The sequence below is a fragment of the Monodelphis domestica genome, chromosome 7 (assembly GCF_027887165.1).
Source record: "Monodelphis domestica isolate mMonDom1 chromosome 7, mMonDom1.pri, whole genome shotgun sequence".
Classification (NCBI taxonomy): Eukaryota; Metazoa; Chordata; class Mammalia; order Didelphimorphia; family Didelphidae; genus Monodelphis; species Monodelphis domestica.
In genome coordinates, this window is record NC_077233.1 from 232,724,862 (window position 1) to 232,750,405 (window position 25,544).

General features: G+C 39.2%; 1 protein-coding gene across 1 annotated transcript in view; it reads right to left on the minus strand.

Moving 5' to 3' along the window:
• Positions 1-25,544, minus strand: part of TMC5 (transmembrane channel like 5) — a 104,128-nt gene that overhangs the window by 52,055 nt on the left and 26,529 nt on the right. Inside the window, exons 3-9 of the mRNA XM_056806305.1 lie at positions 15,470-16,272; positions 14,064-14,236; positions 12,080-12,163; positions 8,784-9,050; positions 5,941-6,018; positions 3,329-3,428; positions 294-381 (exon numbers count right to left, since the gene is read on the minus strand). Coding sequence (XP_056662283.1) covers positions 294-381; positions 3,329-3,428; positions 5,941-6,018; positions 8,784-9,050; positions 12,080-12,163; positions 14,064-14,236; positions 15,470-16,191 — 1,512 coding nt within the window. The 5' untranslated portion in view covers positions 16,192-16,272. The remainder of the gene's footprint in view (positions 1-293; positions 382-3,328; positions 3,429-5,940; positions 6,019-8,783; positions 9,051-12,079; positions 12,164-14,063; positions 14,237-15,469; positions 16,273-25,544) is intronic.

Sequence of the window (25,544 nt, forward strand, 5' to 3'; positions counted from 1 at the left end):
TAGATGATGAAACTGAGGCTCAGGGATGTTCAGTGACTTGCCCAGAGACACTCACCTGGTAACTATTAGAGGCAAAATTTGAACCCAGATCTCTATCACTCTAAATGACTACTCTTTCTGCTATGGCCCACTGACTCTCCAAGGTCAGTCAAGAGAGTTTTCTTTTGGCATCTCTCCAATTCCTATTTGGCACCCCCATCCATTTATCTCTTTTATTCATCTACCACTTCCCCTCCTTCTCTTAAACTCTCTCTTCCCCAATAAATAGACTGATGAGGCAAAAGCTGACTTACCAGGAATATTGTACTCAGGCACTTGGTACAACAATTTAACTGAACTGAAAATCTGATTGACCGCTGTTTCTCCAAATTGACATTTTCTCTGTGTGGAATGGAAGAAGAGAGTAACAAACAACCATTAACCACATTCTGGCTTATTTGCCACAGAAGTACCCCTTTTTTCCTGGTACCATGAAATGTAGTTCAAACATCTCAGCTTTGGGTAAACTTTCCTTTGGACAAGAGAACTTTGTCATTTGGATATCTTTTTATGCCACTTCTTTCATGCAAGTCATTTTTGGTTACATGCTATTGTCAAATGAAATCTATCCTGCAGTAGCTCCACAAAGAAAATGTTGAAATAATAATATAATAACAATAATAATAATAAAATGTTGGCAATTCTATTATTTACTTACTTGTCACGTTTCTCCCACTATCATTTATAAATGTTCTTGGAACAATCTAGCTTAGCTAAGTCTCATACCAAGCTTTTTGAAGACACTGTTTCCCCCTCCAAAGCTCTATATGTTTTTGTGAAGTGATATTGACTGTTATCTTCAATTGTCTTTTTCTGTAACATTTTTATTATGAATTTAAACATCTGACAATTAAGTTTATGTTATAAAGTGATATTGCCTTTGGTTGTCATGTCATTCCACTTTGCAAAGAGATCAAATATTTTCTAGCTGAGATCATGGAAAATTTGTCTCCTCCTTGTAAAAAAATGTCTTATATCAGTTAAATTTCCATAAGAAATTGTGATAATCAGAATCAATGTCTTTTTTAATCTATTTCCTATTCAGTAGTATCAATCATTTATTTGAATAAGTAGTGTTGAAGCTACTATAACTTCCTACTGTCATCTTATCTTTATCCATTCTTCTAGGTTTGGCATGGATTTTGACTTTTTGCTCTGATTAGTTCTTGGATTGACTCTAAACCAGAAGCTAATTATCACACTGGTAATCCATAATTTCCAGTCTATTAATATATACTTTTATTTTTTGCTCTGTTGGGTGCTTACCATGTGAAATGTCTTCTAACTTTCTCTCTGTCTCTGTTTCTCTCTGTCTCTGTCTCTCTGTCTCTCTGACTCTCTCTCTGTGTCTCTCTGTCTCTCTCTGTCTCTGTCTCTCTGCCTCTCTCTGCCTCTCTGTCTCTCTGTCTCTCTGTGTCTGTCTGTCTGTCTGTCTCTCAAAACCCTTACCTTCTTCTAAAGGGTTTTAAATTGTATTCCAAGACAGAAGAGAGGTAAAGGCTAGGCAATGGGGGTTAAGTGACTTGTCCAGAGTCACACAGCTAGGACGTATCTGAGGCCAAATCCGAATCTGTTTCTCAAGCCACCTAGCTGCCCCACCTGTTCACTAATTCAAATGATCAATGCTGAAAAATAAAAATAAAACAGATGAACTGAGATTCAATGTAATGTCCGATTTTGCTTCCAGTGCTGCGTACTTGTCTCTTGGTAACGAGTTTTGCATACACTAATAGATGCCTTCAGGATGCTGACAGGTTTACATAAACTAAAGATGATTTCATTGTTCTGGCTGGATTGAATGAATTGTTTTCCTTTGTTACTAGGGAACATTCTACTATGTGGGCAAGAAGGTGGTCGTTTATCATCAGGTAATGACTAGCAAAAAGCATCCTCAAATGATTGAGTTAAAGAAAAAAAATCAGACTATGAAACAGCTGCCACCCAACAGTTCATGATGCCTCAACACCTGAGAATTCCAGGTAAGACCCAATACAATTTCTAGCCCCAATAGATGGGAGCTTCACCTTCTCCCAGCCCCATGATATGCACTACCATATATTCTAAGGAGGGAGAATCCTGCAGCTACACCATGTCTTCACCCCAAAAAACAAAAATAAAAAATAAATCCTATCTGTCTTTTTGAATTGTATCTCTAATCTCAGTACTAAATTCAGAAAAATTCAGAAAGGGCCAATTGGGATTTGTCCAAAATAAAAGGCATAAAAATGTAAAATTCTATGATCTACTTTTTAAGCTACAAAAACACTGCAGAAAGAGTTCATATACTAACAGGCCTTTGAATATCTCTGGGAACTTGAGACTAAAAGCCTTGCTCATCCCCGTGATGTGATCTTGTTGCAGGAATGGAATGTCAGACATTAAAAGAACTTGAGAAATTCTTTTGTTCATCCTTTTTCTTTTAAAGATGAAGAGACCAAGGTCGAGAAAAATGAAATAATTTATACCAGGTCACAAAGTAGCAGAAGAAGTTGGACTATGAAGTCAGGTCTCTTAAATTCCATAATGGACACCAAACATGAGAGAAAATATGGCCCCAAACATGAGAATTTCAGTGTAAAATATGGACATCTCTTCTCTTTCTTTTTTCCTTCTTTTTAAAATAAAAAAACTTACTTTCTGTTTTAGAATCAATACTAAGTATCAGTTCCAAGGCAGAAGAGTGCTAAGGAATAGGCAATTGAGGTTAAGTGACTTGCCCACAGTCACCCAGCTAGGAAGTATCTGAGACCACATTTGACCCCCAGATCCTCCCAACTCCAGGCCTGGCCCCCTAGTCACTGAGCCACCCAGATGCACCCCTTCTCCATTTTTTATTTAATTTTTTGCCTAAGCATAACATTAGTTTTTAAATAATATTTTATTTTCCCTTGTTAGATGGAAAAACAATTTATAGCATTTGTTTTTCAAAAAAGTTTTAAGTTTCAAATTCTCTCCCTTCTTCTCATCCTTACTCACTCCCCAAGACAATAAGCAATCTGATATAGATTATACATGGCCCATCATGAAAATGATTTTTCCATATTGCTTATTTTGTGGAAGAGATCTCAAATTAAAAAAAAAAGAAAAGAAGAAAGAAAGAAAACAACATAATGCTTCAGTCTGCATTGAGCCTCTATTGGTTCGTTTTTGGAGGCCAGATTGCTGCCCCCTTCTATTTGTTTCTTATGGAACTCTTCCACTAGGAAGAGTTCTCTCTCAAGAGGCATCTGAACTAGACGGTGGGAATTAATATTCAGCTCATAATAGAAAAAAAAATCTTAATACTTACTTAATTTTCCTCTTTTCCTGCATGGTCAGTGGTTGTTCCCGGATGATTTTGTTTGCATCTCTACTTGTTAAGTTTATAAGAGATACAACCAATCTTTCCTCTGCATAAAAGTCACAAAAAAAGAAATGAAACGGCTTACAAAAGCAGCAAAAATCTTCTATAAAACAATAACAACTAGAAGAACCACATCATGGGAGAGCTACAAGAAATGAGAACGGCCCCAAATATATTGGAGACAAATACTTAAATCAGAACTCAAAACTATATAATGAAATGAAACATACTCAGTGACTGAACCCAGAAATTGAACTTAATATTAACTTTGAACTCAGAGCATTGCATTCGTACTCCTCTCAAGTAGTTAGCACATTTATTTTGTATCTATTTATTTATTAGCACATTTCAATATGCATTAAGTTATTTACATACATCTTGTGCTTCTAAGCTTTATGATGGCAGTTACTGAGTCTTATTCGTCTCTGTATTCCTTCTAGCCCCCCAACACAGTGTGTAAAATGGATACTTAAAATGTCTGTATAATTAATGTGGGGTGAATGAAGGGTTCAAGGAAGACTGGTACCCTTGGTATGAGAAATTACAGGACCCGTTACAGGGCCATTTTCCTCCTTTGGTGTCTACCTGCCACCCAGCTTTCACCTGTGGCTCCAAGAAGTGATTGCATGGGCAAACCCTGGCAAACTGGCATGGCAGATGGGCTAAACCAGGTCAAGGGTAACTGCAAGCCTCAAACCCATCAGTGAGTTATGGGAGTGTCTACCCCAGGCATGTGTAGACCACCTCTTACCCCTTGAATCCAGCAGAAAGAACAAATGAGAACAATTTGTTCAATGACCATAAAGGCGAAGGAAGTGGGCACTGGGAACCTTTAGAACAGTGATGGTGAACCTTTTAGAGGGGCAGGTGATGTCCTCAGGAGTGCATGGAGAGGGGGAGGGGAACAGCCCAGCCCTGCATCCCTCTGGCTTTCTAGTAATGAACTCTGGTAAACTCTGTGCTCGGGTGATGGCAGGTGTGCCCACAGAGAAGACTCTGAGTGCCCCCCCCTAACATGTGTGCCATAGGTTCACCACCAGGGTCTTAGAACTTGGTTAGATATTGAAGAAACCAAAGTCATCTACCACATCCCAAGCCATCACCAGTCATCTTGACTTTTGTCTTGCCATTGGACTTGAATGACTCTGTTTCTCTTAAAGCCAATTTATTCTTGAGGCAAAAGACATCACCAGTAATGTCATGTTAGCCCTTGTTGAATAGGAAGGACAACAACCACCATAACTAATGTGTTGGTTTTTTAAAAACAGCCCTTACTTTCTGTCTTAGAGTTGATACTAAATATTAGTTTCAAGGCAGAAGAGTGAAAAAGGCCAAGCAACTGGGATTGAATGACTTTCCCAGGGTCACACATCTAGAAGGTATCTGAGGCCAGGATCCTCCATCACTAGGCCTGGTTCTCTATGCACTGAGCCACCTAGCTGCCCATATTAATTTTGACTTTTTTACTAAATTGCAAATTAAAATTATTCTTCCATATAAAAAATCTATTTGAATAATCTGATATGAAACTAAATTTATATTATTTCAGAAATTATTGAACTGGAACATCAAAATATTTCTCCAAATTGACTTGAGGTGAGCTTACATTTTGTTTAGTGGAAATCTCTAAGAAGAGCAAAAATGGACAATTTGGGGGTTTAAATTTCTCATTCCTGTTATTTTTTTTTTTGCCTTCCACTAGTTATATTCTCTTTTTTAAAGAAAAAAATTTAAATATTTACCTTCTGTCTTAGAATCACTACTATGTATTGGTTCTAAGGCAGAAGATTGATAAGAGCTAGGCAATGGGGGTTAAGTGACTTGCCCAGGGTCACACAGATAGGAAGTGTCTGAGGCCAGATTTAAACCCAGGACCTCCCATCTCTAGATCTGGCTCTCAATCCAAAGAGCTACCCAGCTGCTGCCTGAGTTATATTCTCTTAGGAAAAAATCACATACCACAAGACTGGAAGGGTCATAGCGAAGTCATCTATTCTATCCAACAGAGCCATATCTAGGAATTAGCACCAAGGAAAATAAATGTATAGGGGGAAACACTGAAAATGATCATTTTAAAGGACTGCACAAAACTTGCTTACAAATATTTATATTTTGACAGTACCTTGCCATCTTCAGTAGCTAGAAACAACTGAGCCTAGCACCTAGTAGACAAGACTATTTCAGCAGCTAGGTAGCTCAGTGGATAAGAGCATTCTAGACCCAGAAGTCAAGAAGGCTCTTCTTTATAAGTTCAAATCCAGCCTCCAACACTAGCTGTGGGTATTGATTCTAAGACAAAAAAGTAAAGGTTTTAAAAAAATGCTTTTCTCCAGCATCTAGCCTGGGTCTAGAGCATAATTACCTTAGAAAGACCAGTCAGAGGTGATCCCAGCAGTAAACCTAAGTAATTCATCCATTTGTGTTTTACTGGTGAATCCTTTGATTTAGAAAAGGTTGCCCAGGAGAAAGCTTCTTTCAAAACTTTAATACATCATTCATGAAATGATTTTCTAAATGCCTCCTTTTCTCCATCCCTAATAAATCACACAAAAACCTACCTTGCTTTGTTTTTTCAGCAGCATACAGTAAAGTAAGATCTTCATCAAACCAGTTCCTTTTCCCTCCAACATAATTAACTGTAAAAAAAAAGTATAGAACTGTAAAAATCAAACAAACCACCCTGACACAATTAGTACCTCAATTAGCAAATAGCTTGTTGTTGGGTTTGATGCATTTCAATTTAATGTTGTATTATTTTTTATATTATTAAATGATATCATTTTATTAATAGAAAATAAAAACCCCTTTTAAAAAAACTAATTTGTTCAGCATTTTAGATTTGTTAAACCAAAAAACTAACAATAGTAATGTGATGAAATTATTTTTCTTAAAACATGGGTTTTAGAGGATAGTTGGGTTGCATAGTGGATAGAGAACTAGGTCTGGAATTGGAATGACTTGGGTTCAAATCTGCCCTCAGATACTTCCTACTTGTGTGACCCTGGGCAAGTCACTTAACTTCAATTGCCCAGCCTTTCCTGTTTGTAGTATTGATTCTAAGACAGAAGGAAAGGGTTAAAAAAGAACCCAATATATAGATTTTGTACATATGAATAATACCAGCAAAGGACTGTCCATCTGGATATGCCCGGGGCTATAGATTTTGAAGAGCTGGGAAAGAGGGAGAATCATAGTGTAAACTGGGTCCATCCAGTCCTTTTCTTCTTTCCTCATCCCAGCTGACCCCCAAATGCTCTTCCAAAATTAATTTCTATAATTCTTTCTGCTCTTGTTTCAAGTCCTTACACCATCCTATATTTCTATTGATTGACTTAAAAAAAATGAACCTTACTTTCTGACTTAGAATTGATAAGTATATATTCTAAAGCAGAAGCAAAGTAAGAGTTAGGTAATTGGGGTTAAGTGACTACCCTGGAGTCACATAGGAAGTATCTGAGACCAAATTTGAACCCAGGACCCTCTGTATCCAGGCCTGGCTCTCTATCCATTGAGCCCCCTAGCTGACCTTTTGAGATACTCTTTTTAAAATTGTGACCCAAGGCTCTGTTTCCTTTTCAGAAAAGAGACTACTCCCCAAAAGGCAACCCCAAGCCATTCCTTAAGACTCCATCCTGATAAAAATGTCACTGGCTCCAATATGGCCCTAGACAGAACTCATAACATCTAAGGGAATGTTTCTTAGGAAACAGGGTTATGTTGGTGGAGCTGGTCTATTAACAGAGTTCATCTCTCTCCAAGTCATCATCTAAACTTTGTTTTATAGCTTATTACTTGAATTACTTGGTCAAAGATTCACAGAATGTTAGAGCTAGAGCCAACCTTAGAAAAATATTCTCTTCCAATCTCCTCATTTGACAAAGATACAAAGACCTAAAGAGATTAAAGTTCTTGCTCCAGAGAGTCACAGAAACAGAATGAATGGTGGAGCCAGGAGTAGAACTCAAGGCCTTTTGACTTCCAGACTTCTCTTTCACCATATTGCCTCCACATTTGCCTAGTTTTCTGAAATTAAGGATGGATCTCTATAGCAGTGGAAGTTTGGAGCTTAGCAACTGGTAGTTCAGCAGTGGAATAAACAAAGCAAAAACACTCAGCCCTGAAATAAAGAAAATAGATGTGCATGTGTACATACAAGCTGAATTCAATTATAAATGAAACCTAAAAAAAAATCACACGACATAAATACATTTTCCTTTAGAGTTCTCATCTAAAGAAATCAAGTGCCATTTTGCTAATAATTTTAAAAATTAGAAGTAACAATATATGGGATTTATATTTTCTATCTATGTACACACATATATATGCCATATTTTTCCTCTGCTTTTAAAACTGAAGCAAATTTCAATTAATTTTGGTTTGAGATTAAAAAAACTTAGGCTATGCCTCGAAATGAGTCAAAATAGTTTAGCATATGTAGACATACACATATATATGTATTATATCTATGTGTATTTATCTATGTATATGGGTACATTTCTATTTATAAATGTTTATATCTCTAGAGATCTATAGACATATAGATATGTTTCTATACAGATATAATACCTTCATATATTTGTTTCTTTAGATCAATAGATGTTTCTATAAATGTTTGTTTCTATAGAGCACCAGACAGCCATATATGGCTAGGCACAAACATATATATATGTAGAGAGAGAGACAGAGAGAAAGAGACAGACAGACAGAGCCAGAGCCAGAGGGAGGGAGAGAGGGAGAGATTCTGAGACGAGGGGGGGGGGAGGGAGAGAGCAAGAGAGAAAGACAGAGATGGAGAAAGAGCGAGCAAGTGAGAGAGAGTAAAAGAGAGTCAGAGAGAGATGGAAAGGGAGTGAGAGAGGAAGGAGAGAGAGAGAGAGAGGAGGGGGGAGGGAGAGAGAGAGAGAGAGAGAGAGAGAGAGAGAGAGAGAGAGAGAGAGAGAGAGAGAGAGAGAGAGAGAGAGAGAATGAGAGAGACAGGCAGACACAGAGAGACAGAGACAGAGAAAGGGAGAGAGAAAGAGAGAGAGAGACAGAGAGGGAGAGACAGAGAGAGAATCAGTTAGGTATTAGGATCATAAATTTGAATCAGGAAGGGTTCTTGGAGATCGTTTAATCTCATTATATAAATGAAAAAAAAATGAGGACTGAAAGGTAAATTGCCAGGATTTAAATACAAGTTCTCTTACCCTAAATCCAATGATCTTTCTATTGCACTACAAAAGAGAAAAGTAATGATTGCACCCATACTTATCAAGAACCATTCTCCTCTCATTTTCTCTTCCTTTTTGAGCATTCTAATGGAATTCACAAGTATCTGGTCTCTTGAAATTGTATAAACCGAAGGAAGTGTAACACCCTTGCAGCCCAGGCCCCTTAGAGGAAGGATGGTTTGTAGCATTACCTATTACATTTGAATAAGTCCCAGAGAACTTAGTTGAGTAATCACGGTTGTGAAAAGCCTGAGAAAAAGTTACGGAGATGGAATTTGAAAACCTGCTTAATCGACTCTCCTTTTTGGAGGCTGGATCCTTAGCAGGCTCATCCTCTGTCATTTCAATTTCTATATCCGGTGAAATTTTGCCAAGGTTAATAACACTTTTCTGCCCTTTGTTTTGGGATGAACTAGGCCACAGAGACCTTGGCATTTTGGAAATGGGGATGTTCAACATTTATGAGGCTTTCTTTTCTTAGGTCTTTGCTCTCTATTCTCTTTTCTCTTTCTGAAGACCTTAGAAAACATTGGGTTTTTTCTGGGTTCTGATCATCTGTTTTATCAGGGATAATACTCAGTTCTTAAGATTTTATTCTTAGTCAAAGCTAGAGTGTCAAGGAAGTTAAATTGTCTATATTTTCCCAAACACAGAAAGTAATTTTAAAAGCAATTTAGAAAATGAAAGTGACTCTTAAGTCCAACATGCGTGAGCTGGCTTGCTTTCCAAGAGGATAGATGGCTCTCTAATGGTATCTAGGTAAGAAAGCTGAAACAGAATTCTTCATTATAGACTAAAAGATTCTAGAAACAGAAGGTAGAGCTTCTAAAGTATTCCCAATAGTCAGCTTACATCTATTAAGTGCCAACCACGTGCCTGACACTGTGCTAAGAGATGTGGATAAAGTAAGACAAAAAGAGAGTCCTGGCTCCAAAAGAGCTCACTGTCCAGGAGGAAAGACAATATACCAAAAGCTATGTACAAATAGTTGCGAACAGGGTAAATTGGAAATAATCACAAGGGAAGGCATTAAGATTAAAGATGTGAGGAAGGGGGTGGCTCAGTGGTTCAGTGGATAGAGAGCCAGGCGAAGAGATGGAAATCCTGGATTCCCCTATAGCTTCCAATACTTCCCAGCTGCAAGACACTTGACCTCAACTGCCTAACCCTTATTGCTCTTCTGTCTTGGAACCAATACTTAGAAACAATTCTAAGACAAAAATTAAGAGTTTTTAAGAAAAAGAATATCAGAGACATGGATAGTGTAGAAATACGTTTTGCACAACTTCATATGTTTCCAGATGGCCAGAGAAAGAATGGAGGGAGGGAGGGGATTTGGAACCGAAAATAAAAATTAAATTGAAAAATAAGCAGCTTGGGAAAGGCTTCTTGTAGAAGATGAGACTTTAGTTGAGATTTGAGGGAAGCTAGGCAATAAGTATAAAGGTTAGATATCGTAAAAGTTATACTATATAATGATAATTAAAAAAAATAAACTCTTACCTTCTATCTTAGATTCACTATTGTGTGTTGGGCTAGGCAATGGGGGTTAAGTGACTTGCCCAGGGTCACATAGCTAGGAAGTATCTGAGGCCAGATTCAAACCTAGGACCTCCCATCTCTTGCCCAGGGTCACACAGCTTGGAAATGTCTGAGAATCAGATCAGAATCCAGAAACCCCCATCTCTGAGCCTGGCTTTCAATCTACTGATTCATGATGATGGTTTTACAGGGAAATATTGATGCATTTTGGTCAGATTCTGCTCCCATCCCCATATGGAAGAAGAGACAGGTAGATAGGAATTGTTAGAATGACTAATAGATCCATTAACCCAAAGGAATTCCACCATCCCGTGTCTTCATCCTTATCTATCCTTACTCCTAAATGTCGTATTTAAAAGGTGCTTGGGGATTGTGGGTTCATTTAAAAAAGGTTCATTTCCTTCTCTTTCCCCGACTATAAAATATGACTGCGTGTAACCACTGCACATGCTTGAAACTAGCCTGCAGTTCTTATCAGGGAGCGCTTTTTTCCTGGACCAGTGATGTATGCTGCTTTACCTCCTGGTAGCAGGACAGAGAGCTGAGAAATTGGCTAGCCAATGAAACTGACTGGCACTCCATTCCCTTCCACTAATTATATCCCCAGATGCTTATCACAGAGCCTGGCACATAGTAAGACACTTAATAAATGTTTATCAATTGCCTTGATCCCCCCTTTCTGCTCCCACCAAAACTTAACTCTGATAGATTGTGTTTGAAAGAATTTATTAGATAACATTTTGTGATGATTAACTAATAATAATCTTTACCAGACAATATGATGCCTTAACTCGGTTAAAAATCTCTACTCTAGGGGGCAGCTGGAGAGCCAGGCGTAGAGATGGGAGGTCTTAGGTTCAAATCTGGCCTCAGACACTTCCCAGCTGTGTGACCCTGGGCAAGTCATTTGACCTTCATTGCCTAGCCCTTACCACTCTTCTGCCTTGGAACCAAAAATACAGTATTGATTCCAAGATGGAAGGTAAGGGTTTAAAAAAAATCTCTAGTCTACTGAATATGATTCTTAAGAGATAAGGCAGACGAATAATATGTTTTTGGCCATAGGAAGATGAGGACAGGTCTTTGGGTCATCTCAAGCCATTCAGCTGAGGATTATGTTATGAGGACCATTTTTTATGGTCTTAGGTTTATGAATTATCCCTTCTCATCATTCTTTGCCGCCTTATTCTAGGCCTGTCTTTGAGGCTCAATATTCCCTCATCCTATGTAAAAAGACCCTGAGCTGAACTGAGTGTTAGTGTCCTGCACCTCTCCAGTGGCTTGAAATAAGTTTAAAATTCAACTCCATGAGGCAGTCAGATGGCTGACTGAATTGAGAGCCAGTCCAGATCAAGGGGATGTCCAGGAATTAGGGAATGGCTAAACAAATTATGGTATATGATTTCGGTGGAACACCATCGAGCCGTAAGAAATGATGAGCAAATTCATTTTTTAAAAGCTTAGAAAGAACTACATGAGATAATGAAGAGTGAAAAGTAGAGTCAAGAAAACATTATATATGGCTACTTTTTAAAATGTAATGTTTAATTGAATTAATTTAATACTGAAAGATTTAATATTTGAAGAATTTAGTTTTTTAATATTTGAAGAATAACTTGTGACTGTTCATCTCTGGAGAATGAATTGAGAAGTGGAAACATGAAAGTCAGAATCTATATTTTTTCCTGGAAAATGCTTTCTATGGTGTGGGGAGAAGAGGAAGGAGCTGAATAAAAAGAATAAATAAATAATAAAAAAAAAAGAAAGTCAAGCCTAGAGATAGGAGGTGCTGAGTTCATTTAACTCCAACTGCCTAGCCTTTACTGCTCTTTTCCACTGGAACCAATATTTAGCATTGACTTTAAGACAGAAGGTAAGGGTTTTAAAAATAAAATAAAATTCAGCTGAAGTTTTGAATTCTTTGGTCATTTTTTAAAAATCATACCTGTTTCTCCTGTGTCTTCTCTTCCCAAGTACTGGTTTCCATAAGCTCCATCTAGCCTGCTTTCATCCTCGTAGGCACGGTTTCCTATTAATACAAAGAATAAAGAAAACATAAAAGGGAGGAAAGAAAAGAAAAGAAAAGAAAAGAAAAGAAAAGAAAAGAAAGGAAAAGAAAAAGAAAAGAAAAGAAAAGAAGAGAAAAGAAGAGAAAAGAAAAGAAAAGAAAAGAAAAGAAAAGAAAAGAAAAGAAAAAAGAAATACTTCTTTCTCTCACTTCCTTGCTGTTCCTTGTATCTCCTTCACCTTCTTCAGATACTTACATTATTCAGTCAACAATCAATTATTCAACTGTGATTATTCTATATTTCCAGAATTTAAGGTTAGACTGTGTTCAGGTCCCACACTTCCTTTATGTGGACTTTCCTGACTAGACCAGACCAACAGGAAATTTCCTCCTTTCTGAAGGAGGTCCTGCTCTGTGGTGTTCCTGTTCTGGGCATTCTGGACTTGCCTTAGGGGGCAGCTATTTTTCTTTCAGCACATAGATGCCTTAGCTCCTTGACTTAACTGTAAGTTTCAAAAGGGAAAAGATTGTTGGCACACTTTCTTTCCTCTTCCTCAAGGTCTCCACAGTGCTTTGCATGTAGTAGAGGCTTGCTATGGATTGATAAGAAAGAGAATGACATATTCTGCTCTTTTGAAATTAAATTAATTGCCAAAAATTTTGTTGACTACCCACAAGCAGAGGATAAACTGTGGGAGTAAAAACACCGCTGAAAAGCAACTGCTTGACTACAGGGTTGGAGGAGATAAGACTGAGGAGAGACTCTAAATGAACACTATAATGCAAACTCCAACAACAGGGAAATGGGTTCGAGTCAAGAACACATGTGATAACCAGTGGAATCATGCGTCGGCTATGGGAGAGGGAAAGGTGGGGGGGGGGGGGAGGGGAGGGGAGGAAAAGAAAACAATCTTTGTTTCCAGTGAATAATGTATGAAAACGACCAAATAAAATAATATTAAAATTTTAAAAAAAAATTTTGTTGACTAAAATAGTTGCAATTCTCCTTGTAAATGTTCTTGGCTCTTTTTTTTTCAGGTGTCTATTTCAACATTTGTTGTTTTAAAAATTAATACTGATAAGCTTAAAAATAAGCCTATTACATATTAGCATAAATGGCATTTTAAGGAAAAATAAGTAAATTTTCTAAAATAAAAAAATTTAGTGAGGAGTCACATTGTTTTATTTCTATTTTTTGCAAATCTCAGATGTCTGTTTTAATAGAAGACAACCAGAATCTCATATCTGCATTTGTACTTAATCTGTGGGTGATGTGTTACAATATGTTGTTTTGGTTGAAGCTCATCAAGAAAATCTGGTCTTACACAGGCATGTTGTTGAAAAAGGAAGTCTTTTAATAGGCAAATAACACCTTAGTAGTATTATGAGAATATTTTTAATCTTATGGACCCCTGGTTGGAATTGCTGCTTTAAGTTTTGCAGAACACCTTGCAAAAATTCTCACTTTATTCTTCCAACAACCCTGGGAGGTAGAGAAGCTGTTATTATTCCCATTTTTCCTTTTATTATTCCCATTTTTCCTTTTATTATTCCCATTTTACAGATGAGAAAACTGAGACAGAGCAAGGTTCAGTGATTTTCCCAGGGTCTTAAAGCTGGTAAAGATCTAAGGTCAAATTTGAACTCATCTCTCTGACGCTAGCTCTGACATTCTATCCTTGAATAACATTCTAAACTCCTAGAAGAGAAGGATTAGGTCTTACATTATTTGTAGTCGCAGAAAGTACTCAATAATACATGCTTCCTGGCTGTCTAAACACCACTAAATTGTGTTAAATGAAGATGATGAAAATAATAATGCATGTTTTAGTTACTAGTACTCAACAGTGTACTCTTTCTGAGGATATGTTTAATGTCTTGGGAAGTCACAATCTGAATTTGGTCTTGGGAAACACTTAACTGTATCCGCCATCGGGATCTGGCCCAGGGTGTTGGATATACGGAGACATAGGCTGCCTTGTAGTCATTTGGAAGGATTCTGGGTAATCTTGATTCCTTCTCCCAGGGGAACCTGATGTCCTGTCATGAGGATGATGGAAGGAAGGGTCCCTCTGAAGGGCTCTATTGCGCAACCTGGGAGAAAAGCTCAGAAGGATGACACTTGTTACTCACCTGATAGTATGATTTGATAAAATTAATAAAGTTTCAAATGCTTTATGAACAGTGGAATCTATTGAACAAGGGTTTTCTTCAGAAGCACATTTACTTCTTGGGTGGTAGCGGGTTCCTTGGGTCTCAAGCAGATTGAATTACATCATTGATGTCTAGGGAAAAGGACCCTGATCCCAATTTAGGTCCATTTTTGTGGGGACAAAAGTGGCCACAATACATGACCATATAGAGATGTATTTGACCCAAGTCAAATAATTTTGATTAATCCCAAAGTCTCTATTGTCAGTTTTGTTTGTTTGTTTGTTTGTTTGTTGCAAGGTTAAAGCAAAAATCTAATTCAATTCTACATAGAATGTAAAAGACAAAAGAGAAAACAGTTCTTGTCCTCTTGTCCTCAAGAAGCTTACTTTCTACTGAGGAAATATCACATGTAGATAGAGAAGTAAATACAAAATAATTAGGGGAAGGATCAAAAGCTGACAAGGAGGAGGATATTGTTAGTTTTATTGGCATATAGGGGCAAAATTGCTCCTGATAATTGCTTTCATTTCTTTTTCATTTACTCTAAATTAAATGTTTTTCATTTTTGATACTGGTAATTCAATATTCTTTCTATTTTCTAAATCAAATTAACAAAGAGTTTATATATTTTATTGTCATTTTCATTAAAAACTAGCTTTTAGTTTTATTTATTAGTTAATTTTTAAAATTTTGTTCATAAGGTCTTTGGTTTTTAGGATTTCTTTTTAGGGGTATTTAATTGGAAGTTTTTGATTTGTTGTTTCTATGGGATTTTTTAGTTGTGCATCAAATTCATTGATCTAATCCTTCATTTTTATTCATATAAGTCAGTGATGGAGAACCTTTAGAGATGGAGCGCCAGTCCTTGGCCCCATTCCACCCCGCAGATCAAGTGCCATGCCCATCCTTCACAACATCATCCCTGCCCTGCCTTACCCCAGACAGAGGAGGGAGGAAGCTCCCATTGGGCTGTTGGGCAGAGGGGCAGGGGAAGTGAGAATGTCCTAAGATTCATGGAGAGAGGGAGGGGAACAGCTCTGCTCCAAGTCCCTCTGACTTTCTAGTAACAAACTCTGGCCATATGTTTACCATCACTTATAGAAGTGCTTCCCACTGACTTTATAGTCTAATAACTAGCCTCTACCCTGTTGGTATCAGGCTCTTAACACTTACCCTCTGTCCATTTCTGGATTTTCCGCAAAGGAGTAACCATGATTGTTCTGACTTCCTTGGTAATATGCACTCCCCCCATTATCTGGAGAGACCAGGTTGTCTTCAGCACCTTGATAGTCTGAAATTCCCAGTGACTCTGGATAGCTCTGATTATTTCTGGTTCTTAAAAAGTCTGGATTGTTTCTGGAGCCTACACCCCTGTAATCTGAAATGCCCAGAGAATTTAGGCGATCTGGATAGTTCTTGGGATTTGAACTAGAAGCATTGCTTCCAACACGATAATCTGGACTCTCTCTGAAGTTTCCATAGTCCTTGGCCCCAGAATGATCTGGAGTTACTGGGAAGTCCAGGGAGTCTGGATTACGTCTGGACCTTGAATGATGGGAACTATCCCTAGGATGTAAATAGTCAGGAGTATTCTGGGATCTTGAAAAGTTCATATTTGGATAGGAGCCTGGATATTCCTGATGATTCCTGAATCTTAAATTGTCTGGATAGTCCTGGTCCCCAGAATAATCTGGACTGTTCATGTCATTAGGGTAGTCCGGATAATTGTGAGTGTTTGAATGCTTTGCATTGTCCTGGGACTTCCGGTTATCTACATTTTTCCTGGAATATGAATAGCTTGGACTGTTCTGAGAACCTAGATTTGCTCTAGAATTGGGAAAGTCTGGATAATCAGGATCTTCTTCATATCCTTGGTTCCTATAGAAGGAAGTCATGTTGGAGAAGATTCTTCAGAATGATGTATTAACACTCCTCTTAACCCAAGGTCTTTCCTCAGTCATCAGGTCCTTCTTAGCCTAAAAATGAGATAAAGAAACAGAGACAGAGAGAAAGAGAAAGCAGCTTAATTTCTTCTTACCGGCAAGAGACTATGCATTAGTCAGATGAACCAAAGTGTTCTCGAAGTAGGAAGTTATTTATAAGTCCCATTAGAAGAGCCACTATATCAAAATACCAGCTAAAAAGACAACACTTACAAGAAGAATCAGAAGCTAATGTTGCCTCACAGACACAGTGGATGGATTAATTTCTATTCCACAATTATTCAGTGAGAACTTTAATTTTTTCCTTCCTTTAAAAAAGAGTTTGCAAAGCACTTAATAAATATTTCATTTGGGAGGAAAACCCTATTATTATCCCCTTTTTACTGATGAGGAAACTGAGGCAGACAGAAGTTATGTGTTTTGCTCAAATTTTTTTTTGCTTAGTTGCACAGTAGCTAAGGTGAGATTTCATCTTGGGTCTTCCTGGCTCAAAGTCCATCCTTCCACACTGGGAGTTTCCTTCTGTGTGCATCTCCCGCCTCTGTCACACCTACCTAGAATGTTTTCTCTTACACTCTGCCTCTTAGAATCCTTAGCTTCCTTTTAAGACCCACCTTGGGCACCATTCCCTCCACTCAACCTTTTCTGGAACTCTTTCTTCTTCCCCCAGTTGTCACTCTTCTCAAATTACCTTGTATTTGTATGTGGACACTTTTCTCCACAAAGCCCTACTTTATAGGAACCTACTCCACAAAGTCCTGGGTTGTAGAGGTCATCCTGGTTTCTGGAAGGTTATGACAGAGAAGCATAAATTCGAACAGATTTTATGATGTTAGAAAATGTTTGAGAATAGTCCCAGCCACAGACTACGTCTGCTTTCCAAAGTCCAGTCTAGTGCTGATGGATTCCTTGACCATGGAAACCCCAAGAAACAAAGAAAAAGACAAAATGTGCTTGAGTCCTATGTGCCTTCTTTTTACTTCTTCTGATAGCAGGAAGGATGGTGGGGAAATGGGCGTAGAGTACCAAGAGCCACAGCTCTTAGTGTAGCTGTATCAATCACGTTTGACTCTTCATGACCCCATTTGGATTTTTTTTGGCAAAGACACTGGAGCGTTTTGCCATTTCCTCCTCCAGCTCATTTGCCAGATGAGGAAACTGAGGCAAACAGGATTCAGCAACTTGCCCAGGGTCATATAAGTAATAAGCATCCAAGATCTGATTTGAACTCAGATCTTCATGACTCAAGGCTGAGTGTTCTAACCACTGGACAACCTGACTCTCTTTAGATTAGCTATATACATTAATGTAACTGATGCTATTCTACCTATGAAATCCATTTCCAGGGGACGCAGTGCTCTAGGAGGTGGATCCTATCAATCTTGACATTCTCACCTCTAAATGAAACCAAAAGACAAAATTGCTTTTATTAACAGAAGAATAATTCATAAGTGCTCACTGAAGAAGTAGATGTAAAGGAGTTGGTAGAATTGGCTTTATCTCAAAGTAATCAAAACATTTTTTAAAAAGTAACAAAAGGGGGCAGCTGGGTGGCTCAGTGAATTAAGAGCCAGGCCTAGAGACAGGAGGTCCTGGGTTCAAATCTGGATTCAGACACTTCCTAGCTGTGTGACCCTGGGCAAGTCACTTGACCCCAATTGCCTAGCCCTTACTGCTCTTCTGCCATAGAACCAATACAGAGTTTTGATGCTAAGATGGAAGGTAAGGGGTTTTTTTTTTCCAAGTAACAAAAAACATTATTTAAAAGGATATATGATTATCTCATGATGAGTACTTGCAAAAAGACTATGCTAATATAGTAATTGCAGTTTGCAGAGGATGATGGGATGGAAACTTTCTATAATGAGCTCAATGTAAGCCTCCAAATTAAATCAATGAATGCTTAACCTGTGTGACTTCAAAGCAAAGTGAACATAAGTAAGGGGTAACCAAAAAAATGTTGGAAAATGTGATTCACAACAGAAAAATTTATAGGATAAAACTAGCACTATAAAAACAAACAACCTGGAAAGACTAAAAAACTGATCAATACAGTGACTTCCCATGAATCCAGAGGACTTATGATGAAGCATGTGACCCATCCCTGGTGACACAGAGGAATCAAGATGCAGAATAAAATACACATTTCTGGACTTATTGGATAAGGGAATTCCTTTTGTTTATATTTTCTATTATATTTATTTGTTAAAAGGATTTTTTCTTTTCAATGTAGCAGGTAAAAGAGAAAAAAAGATTTCTAAAGAAAAAATAACTACTGAGTAAAAAGAAAAAGAAAATGTGGTTCAACAGTAAAAAAATGAGAGTAAGAAAAAGCTTGTAGAGACTATAGAGAAGATGCATGCCTAGATATCACAAGTATGTCCTTCAAGAAGAGAGCCAGGGTGTCGGCATAGGTTGTACAAGGACTACGGGTACTTGGAGTAAGAAAGTCCTGAGTTCAAATCTTGCCTCAGACACTAGCTATGCAATGTGGGGTGTCACTTTACCTCTCTCATCTGTAATATGGGAATAATATTTGTATCTATCCCCCAGGGTGGTTGTGAGAAATGAGATGGTGTACCCTTTTACATGTATTCTGCAAATTTTAAAGCTCTCTAGAAATGTCTTATTACTATTATATGTTGTTCTGCTATTGTTATTATGGTGACCCAGTTCCCACAATGATTATCAGTCACAACAGGACTCCTAAAAAACCACAAAGCCTCAGCAAGCTGAAGAGTATGGACTCCACAGCTTCCCTAAGAACAGACATGAGGCACACGAGAAAGATTTCTCCTTCTCCATCTCCTCACCCTTGTTTCCATCAACAACAAATCATGTAGAGCTCAAGTACAAAAAGTTCAAGAACTGGGACTGAGAGAAAAAGAAATATTTTCCCTGAAAAGGACAGCACTGAAAATCAAGGGGAAAGAAAGGGTGCACATTTGGGGGGTTAGTTTTCTCTTCTAAGAACAAAAGAAATGGTTCCACAATACATTTCTCAGCCCCCGACAACTACATCTTAAGATGGAACTGCAGATCCATTGGGGGCAAGACAGTGGACAGAATGCCTGTTTAAGAAAAGAAGAGAAAGTAAATTTTCCCTGTTGCTAAACTTTGCTAAATCCAGAAAAAAGGATTATGTTAATGCAGAAGGGGGAAAAGGGAAAAAGAGAGAGGCAACCTGGAAGCAACAGATGTGAGCTTACTAGAATATAACTAACTTTGCCAAATCAAATCTCCTCCTCTTGGATATTAGCATCCAGAGAAGTAAAATTGTAAACAACTTGAAGTAAGGGATTGTTTCTTTTTTAGCTTAATAGTTCCCATCCTTGTTGCCTGGTTCAATGCCCAACACACTCAAGGAGAAGCCCCCCACCTCCTGCAGAAATTGATCTCCCTTGGTAAGCCTAGATGGAAGATATTCTAGAGATAACTATTAATAACTCTCCACCAACCACATCTAAGCAGATCTGTGGGGACACACAAGGGCGAAATACAGCTCCACTCCCCCTACTTTCAACAAAACAATGTTATTTGATGAAAATAAATTAAATTTAACAAAAAAGAGAGTGCCAAGCACACAAGAGTCAGCACTTATCTGGAGAGGGAGTATAAAAGAGATCAGACCTTTGAATATAGACTAGAGCGAAATACATGCTCTATCAGCTCTGTCCTTTATATAAATATGGGCCCTTGGGAAGGTTTATATAGTCAGGCAAGACCATAACTAGGGTGAGGCAATCAGTGCTTTGCCCTCAAGTGCTGAATTTCAAAAGCACTGAGAGCCTTTCAGCAACTTTTTTGGCAAAGAAAGTCCTCTGTTCCTCCTTACAACAGAGCAGATTCTTTATACCTGGCCTCTTAAAGCCAGCCACAACAATTTCTGTAGCCCAGAAGCACTCAAGTAGCATATAAGAGTTGTGAAACCCGTACCTAAGCTCCCCATATCATTTTTCTATCGTCCAGTGGCTTGAGATCTAGTAATTAGCACCATCTGCTGGAGGAGAATCAAGCAGCAGAGAGTAGCCACATGGAGCAAAGAGCTTCATGCTTGCTTAGGCACAAGAGACAATCAACATTTATTAAGTGCCACCCATGCCCCCTATGGTACTATGCTAAACCCCCCTTACAAAGATTGGCAAAAGACAATTCCAAGGGGAAGCTAGGTGGTTTGGAGGATTGAGAGATCCTGAGTTCAAATATGGCCTCAGATTCTTCCTTAGTTCTGTGACCCTGGACAAGTCACTTAACCTCATTGCTTAGCCCTTACCACTCTTCTGACTTAGACCTAATCCACAGTATTGATTTTAAGATGAAAGATAAGGGTTTACTAGTAGTCTCTAGGAAAAAAAAAGACAATTCCTGCCTTCAAGAAGCTCACTGCCTGATAAGCAATAAAAACAAATATGTATAAACAAGCTATATACAGTCTAAGTAGGAAAAAACTAAGATGCAGCAAGTCCTAGAATTGAGAAGGCTTGGGGAAGGCTTTATGCAGAAGATGCAATTTTAGTTGGGATTTAAAGGAAACAAAGGGAGACAGTAGGCAGAGATGAAGAGGGAGAGCGTTCTGAACATGGGGGGCGACCAGAGAATTCCCCTGGATGAAAGATGAGAGTGTCTTAACTATAGAACTACCCAGAGGCCAGTTGTCCCTTGATAGATGGGTATGTGGCGGGGAGTAAGGTGAGGGAAGACTGGAAATGTAGGAGGGGGCTAGGATACGAAGGATGTTTGAATGCCAAGTAGAGGACTTTGGATCTGGCCTTAGAGGCGATAGGAAGCCACTGGAGTTTCCCGAGTGGAAGGTGGCATTATCAGAGCTGCATTTTAAGCCAATCACTCTAGAGGCTGAATTGGATGGAGAGAGACTTGAGCCAGACAGATGAGGACCTTCACTGGAGGGGTGGTCTTGTCAGAGAGAGGGGGAAGCTGCATCTGTGAAATCCGTAGGCTTAGAGATAGTGAGGAATCCAGGATGACTCCAAGGCTGTGATCCTGAGGACCTGGGAGGATAATTCCATCTACACTAATAGGGAAGGTGGGGTGCTGGCTGGGGAAGATAATGAGTTTTCTTTTGGAGATTTTAAGTTTAAGATGTCTGAAAAAAATCAGTTGGAGATGCGAGAGTGGAGCTCAGCAGAGAGACTAGGGTAAGAAAAGTCGATTTGGAAATCATCAGTATAGAGACGGTAATGAGGAGGAATCAGGAAGGGTCTCTCAAAAGGAGCAGCTAGCAATGACAGGGTAAAGAGTCCAGAAAGAACAGCAGGCAGAGATGTATTGAAATGGAGGAGGGAGCCTCAGCCCTTCTCCTTGCTGAGGACCCACTCAGGGAAGAACTGAAAGTCATAGTGGCTAAATAGGTGTGTGGTGGAGCTCAAATGGATGGATGAGTATCTTTTGACTCTATGGCACTGGATGTGAATCCTGTCTGAATCCTTTATTCATTCTAAGCATGGAAGCCTTGTGAGTCAGAATACTTGGAAAAGGGCTGACATCCTTGAGAATGTCAGCTACTGAAGTTCCCGGGTTTCACCCAGAAGAGGCAATGAGCCAGAGAAGTGGGATGAGAGAACCTCTAGCACCAGATTTACTGGCACAAAATACCATGAGAGAGTTAAAAGAAGGGAGAAGTCACAGTATATGGAGGAAAGCATTGGAATTGCTGTGTGACTCTAGGCAAGACATGTCACCTGAGCCTCAGTTTCTTTATCTATAAAATAGACTTAATAGTAGATACAGTATCTACCTCCGGGGTAGAAGGATCACTAAATCAATCAATCAATCAATCAATAAGCATTTAGCAAGAACCAGGGATTGTACAAAGAACTGGATATACAAAGATGAAATAGTCCCTGATCTCAAGAAGGCTACAAAATAAAAATACATGTTAAGTTCCTCATAAATCTTAATTAATCCTTCTTGTTCAGTTATGCCTAACTCCTTGTGACTCCATTTGGGGTTTTCTTGGCAATGATACTGGGGTGGTTTGCCATTTCCTTCTCATTTATTTATCGTGTTATTTATAAGCCTTTACCTTCTCTCTTAAAATCAATACTAAATATCAGTTCCAAGGCTGAAGAGTGGTAAGGGCTATGCAATTAGAGATAGGGGACTTAGCCAGAGTCACACAGCTAAGGAAGTCTCCAAGGCTAGATTTGAACCCAACTACTCCTACTCCTACCAATTACCACTCTTCAGGGTGATGTCTAGACTGGCCTGTGAATTGAATTTAAGTGAGGCAGAGTGGCACAAAAGCAGTCAGCCTCCCTCTTCCAGAGACATCCAAGCCCAGCATCAAGACAATAGTCAGAGGGACGAGAGATGACCCTGGATGCAGTAGATGACCTTGATTTCTTCAATGTATGACCAACCCCCCACCACTCCACAGTGCCTGCTTCAGCTGCCTTCATGGACAGTGTTCTAATCCACCTATTCCTGGGAGAGAAGTCTTTACATGCTTGGGGTGGTCATCCCCCTAACTCACTAATGGGTTTGGGGACCCCTCTGTCATCCTGAGCTCAAGTTGGCCTGTCTGCTAAGACAGTTTTACCCAGGGGGTGGGGAGGTGACTGTTTGGTATGCTGCAGCTTCTTGGAACCTGTATTTTCATAAAATCCAAGATTTAAAATTTTCATTCAAGAAAGATCCTCAGGGAAGAAACTTGCTAACTCCTAAAATCCAGAGAATGAACTGTTTGCAGAAAGATACCTAAAGCCTTGCACTACATCAGGAAGATCCAGAATGAACCCTGGGGTGCAGTTGATTGAACTGAAGGTTGATTGAACATTTGTTTTGAATGTACACTCTTATGCCAAAAGGGGACTGCCCTCTAATTGGTTTTTGTCAATGCGTCCAGCAAAACATTTATTTTGCTCTCTCTCTTCCATTTCCCTCTTATCTCTAACTATTGTAGTTTACTCTTAAAAGGTAAATTTTTGTATGCACCCGCACTTAGAAAATTTAGAGGTGTAGGATGATTATGTTTAGTGATCATTTGGGGAGACAAGTCCCCTAATCATCATCAGGGGGGATTGTGAATTTTAGATTTTTCTCCATTTTGCTTAGTCTAGCATCCAGGAATGTATACACCCCTGTCACGGAGGAAGGCCTATGACTGGCATGTACTAGCAAGTGACAAATCAGAAACAACTGACTGACCCTTGGGCTGTCCTAAGCCAAGTTTAAGCACATGTGAGACACAGGAAGTGATGTGAAGAACTGCCTTTATATTTTGCATCACTTCCTGTGGGAGGGAGTTTTGGGGAGTTGACCCGGGAACTTGAGCCTGGAGGAGCCCCTCAGACGGCTTCCTTGAGATGGTCATGTGGTGAGTGATAAGATTGACTCCCCTTTCCCTTGGATTTCTGGGGAGACCCCCTTGGCCAAGGCCTCTAAACTTCCTGCCTGGCTCGGCCCGAGCTGGAGCAGTTAAGATTCTTTTCCTCTCTCTCTCTCTCTCTCTCTCTCTCTCTCTCATTCTTAAATTCTTTCTTCTATTGTAAATAAACCACCTAAAATTCCATTCTGACTTGAGTGTTTCATTTGGACTTAGCATTTAAATTCCTGGCAACCAACTAAATTTATATTCAGTCTCAACCCTAAATTTACCCTTAACAAACCAGAAGCAAGTTGGGTAAAAGGTGGGTACCAAAGGTAGATTAATAGCCCTGAAAAGAACTGGGAAAACCCTTACACTAGAGGTGCTAGTCCTTTCTGCATACCCCATACGCTCTTACTGCTACTGCTACTGTTGCTACTGCTGCTGCTACTACTACTACTACTACTACTACTACTACTACTACTACTACTACTACTACTACTACTATTAATACCATAATTACTACTACTACTACTATTAATACCATAATTACTACTACTACTACTACTACTATTAATATCATAATTACTACTACTACTACTACTACTACTACTACTACTACTACTACTACCACCACCACCACTATATTTCCCTCAGGAGATTAGGAAAGGCTTTGTTAAAAAGATGACATCTGAGTTGAGTCTTGAACGGAAAAAAATGGAATTAATGAGGTAGAGCTTTGGAATGAAGGGAATTCCAGGAGGAAAGACTATATAAGGAAGGAAATGAACAGGGTGCTTAACAGGCAGCCAGGTAGTCACTTTTCCTCAGGTGCCCACATGGGAGGGCATCCTCCCATTCTCATTCTAGCTTTCTTCTCATTGCAGTTACAAGACTTTCCACTAGCCATGGGGAATGCCCCCTCCTCCTGCATCCTCTTCCCCCAGTGGGGATGGAGGCAAAGTAGACCTTGGGAGCAGAGGAAAAGGAAGTAAGGATGCAGGCTGGCAGAGTACTGTGGTGGGGGTGGGAGAATGGTCATCCTCTACCTCGCTGGCTCACTGCCAGGGAGAAACAAGTAACATGTAAGGATGAAATATTCTAAGGGTCTTGCCCTGCTTTGGCAGCCGCAGCTGTAAGGAAGCACCCTTCCCTCCTAGACATACTGGTGGCCCATTCCCAGAGTTCTCCATTCAGTGAAATGCCCTGTTTCTTCAGGCAGTACCTTTGATCATGAAAAGAAGCCAGAGAAACATGAGCGTTGTTCCTTGGGGCCTCTTTATGACCGTTTCTGCTGGGGATTAACATGATTCATAAAAGCACATCTCAGTCCAACCTCCCAAAGGATCCTAACCCAAAGTGTCCTCCTAACTTTGCCTCTGCTGCTACTGTCCCCCAGACAATTCTTTCTCTGTCACAAACTGTCCTCTCAAAAAGGCAAAATAAAACAAACAAACCCAAACGTTTATTTTTGCCTCAAGTGGAAAAATTAAACCTAAGTGTGTTTCAAGTTCCCTCAAGGCATGTTCAGGAAATGTCAGTATAATACTGTTTGGCGAAGGACTGCTAAGTGATGAAGTGGACAGAGCACCAGGTCTATCAGACGCTAGCAATGTGTCCCTGGACAAGTCACTTAGCCCTGTTTGCCTCAGTTTTCTCATCTGTAAAAATGGGCTGGAGGAGGAAATGGCAAACCCTTCCAGTGTCTTTGCCAAGAAAACCCCAAATGGAGTCACAAAGAGTCATATATGACTGAAGAGACTCAACAACAACGAAATGTTTGGCTAGAACAAAGGTTGCATATCTTGTTCTCCACCCCCTTTCAAAAAACCCACAAACACAAAGAGGAAAACATGGCAGGGTCTCACATGGCTCCCAAGTCTTGAGAGAACAGATTTCAAAGAATTCAGGGAAGGCACCAAAGGGATAATGCCGTGGTCTAAAAATTCTGTGGGCAAACCAAAGACAGTTTAAGAAA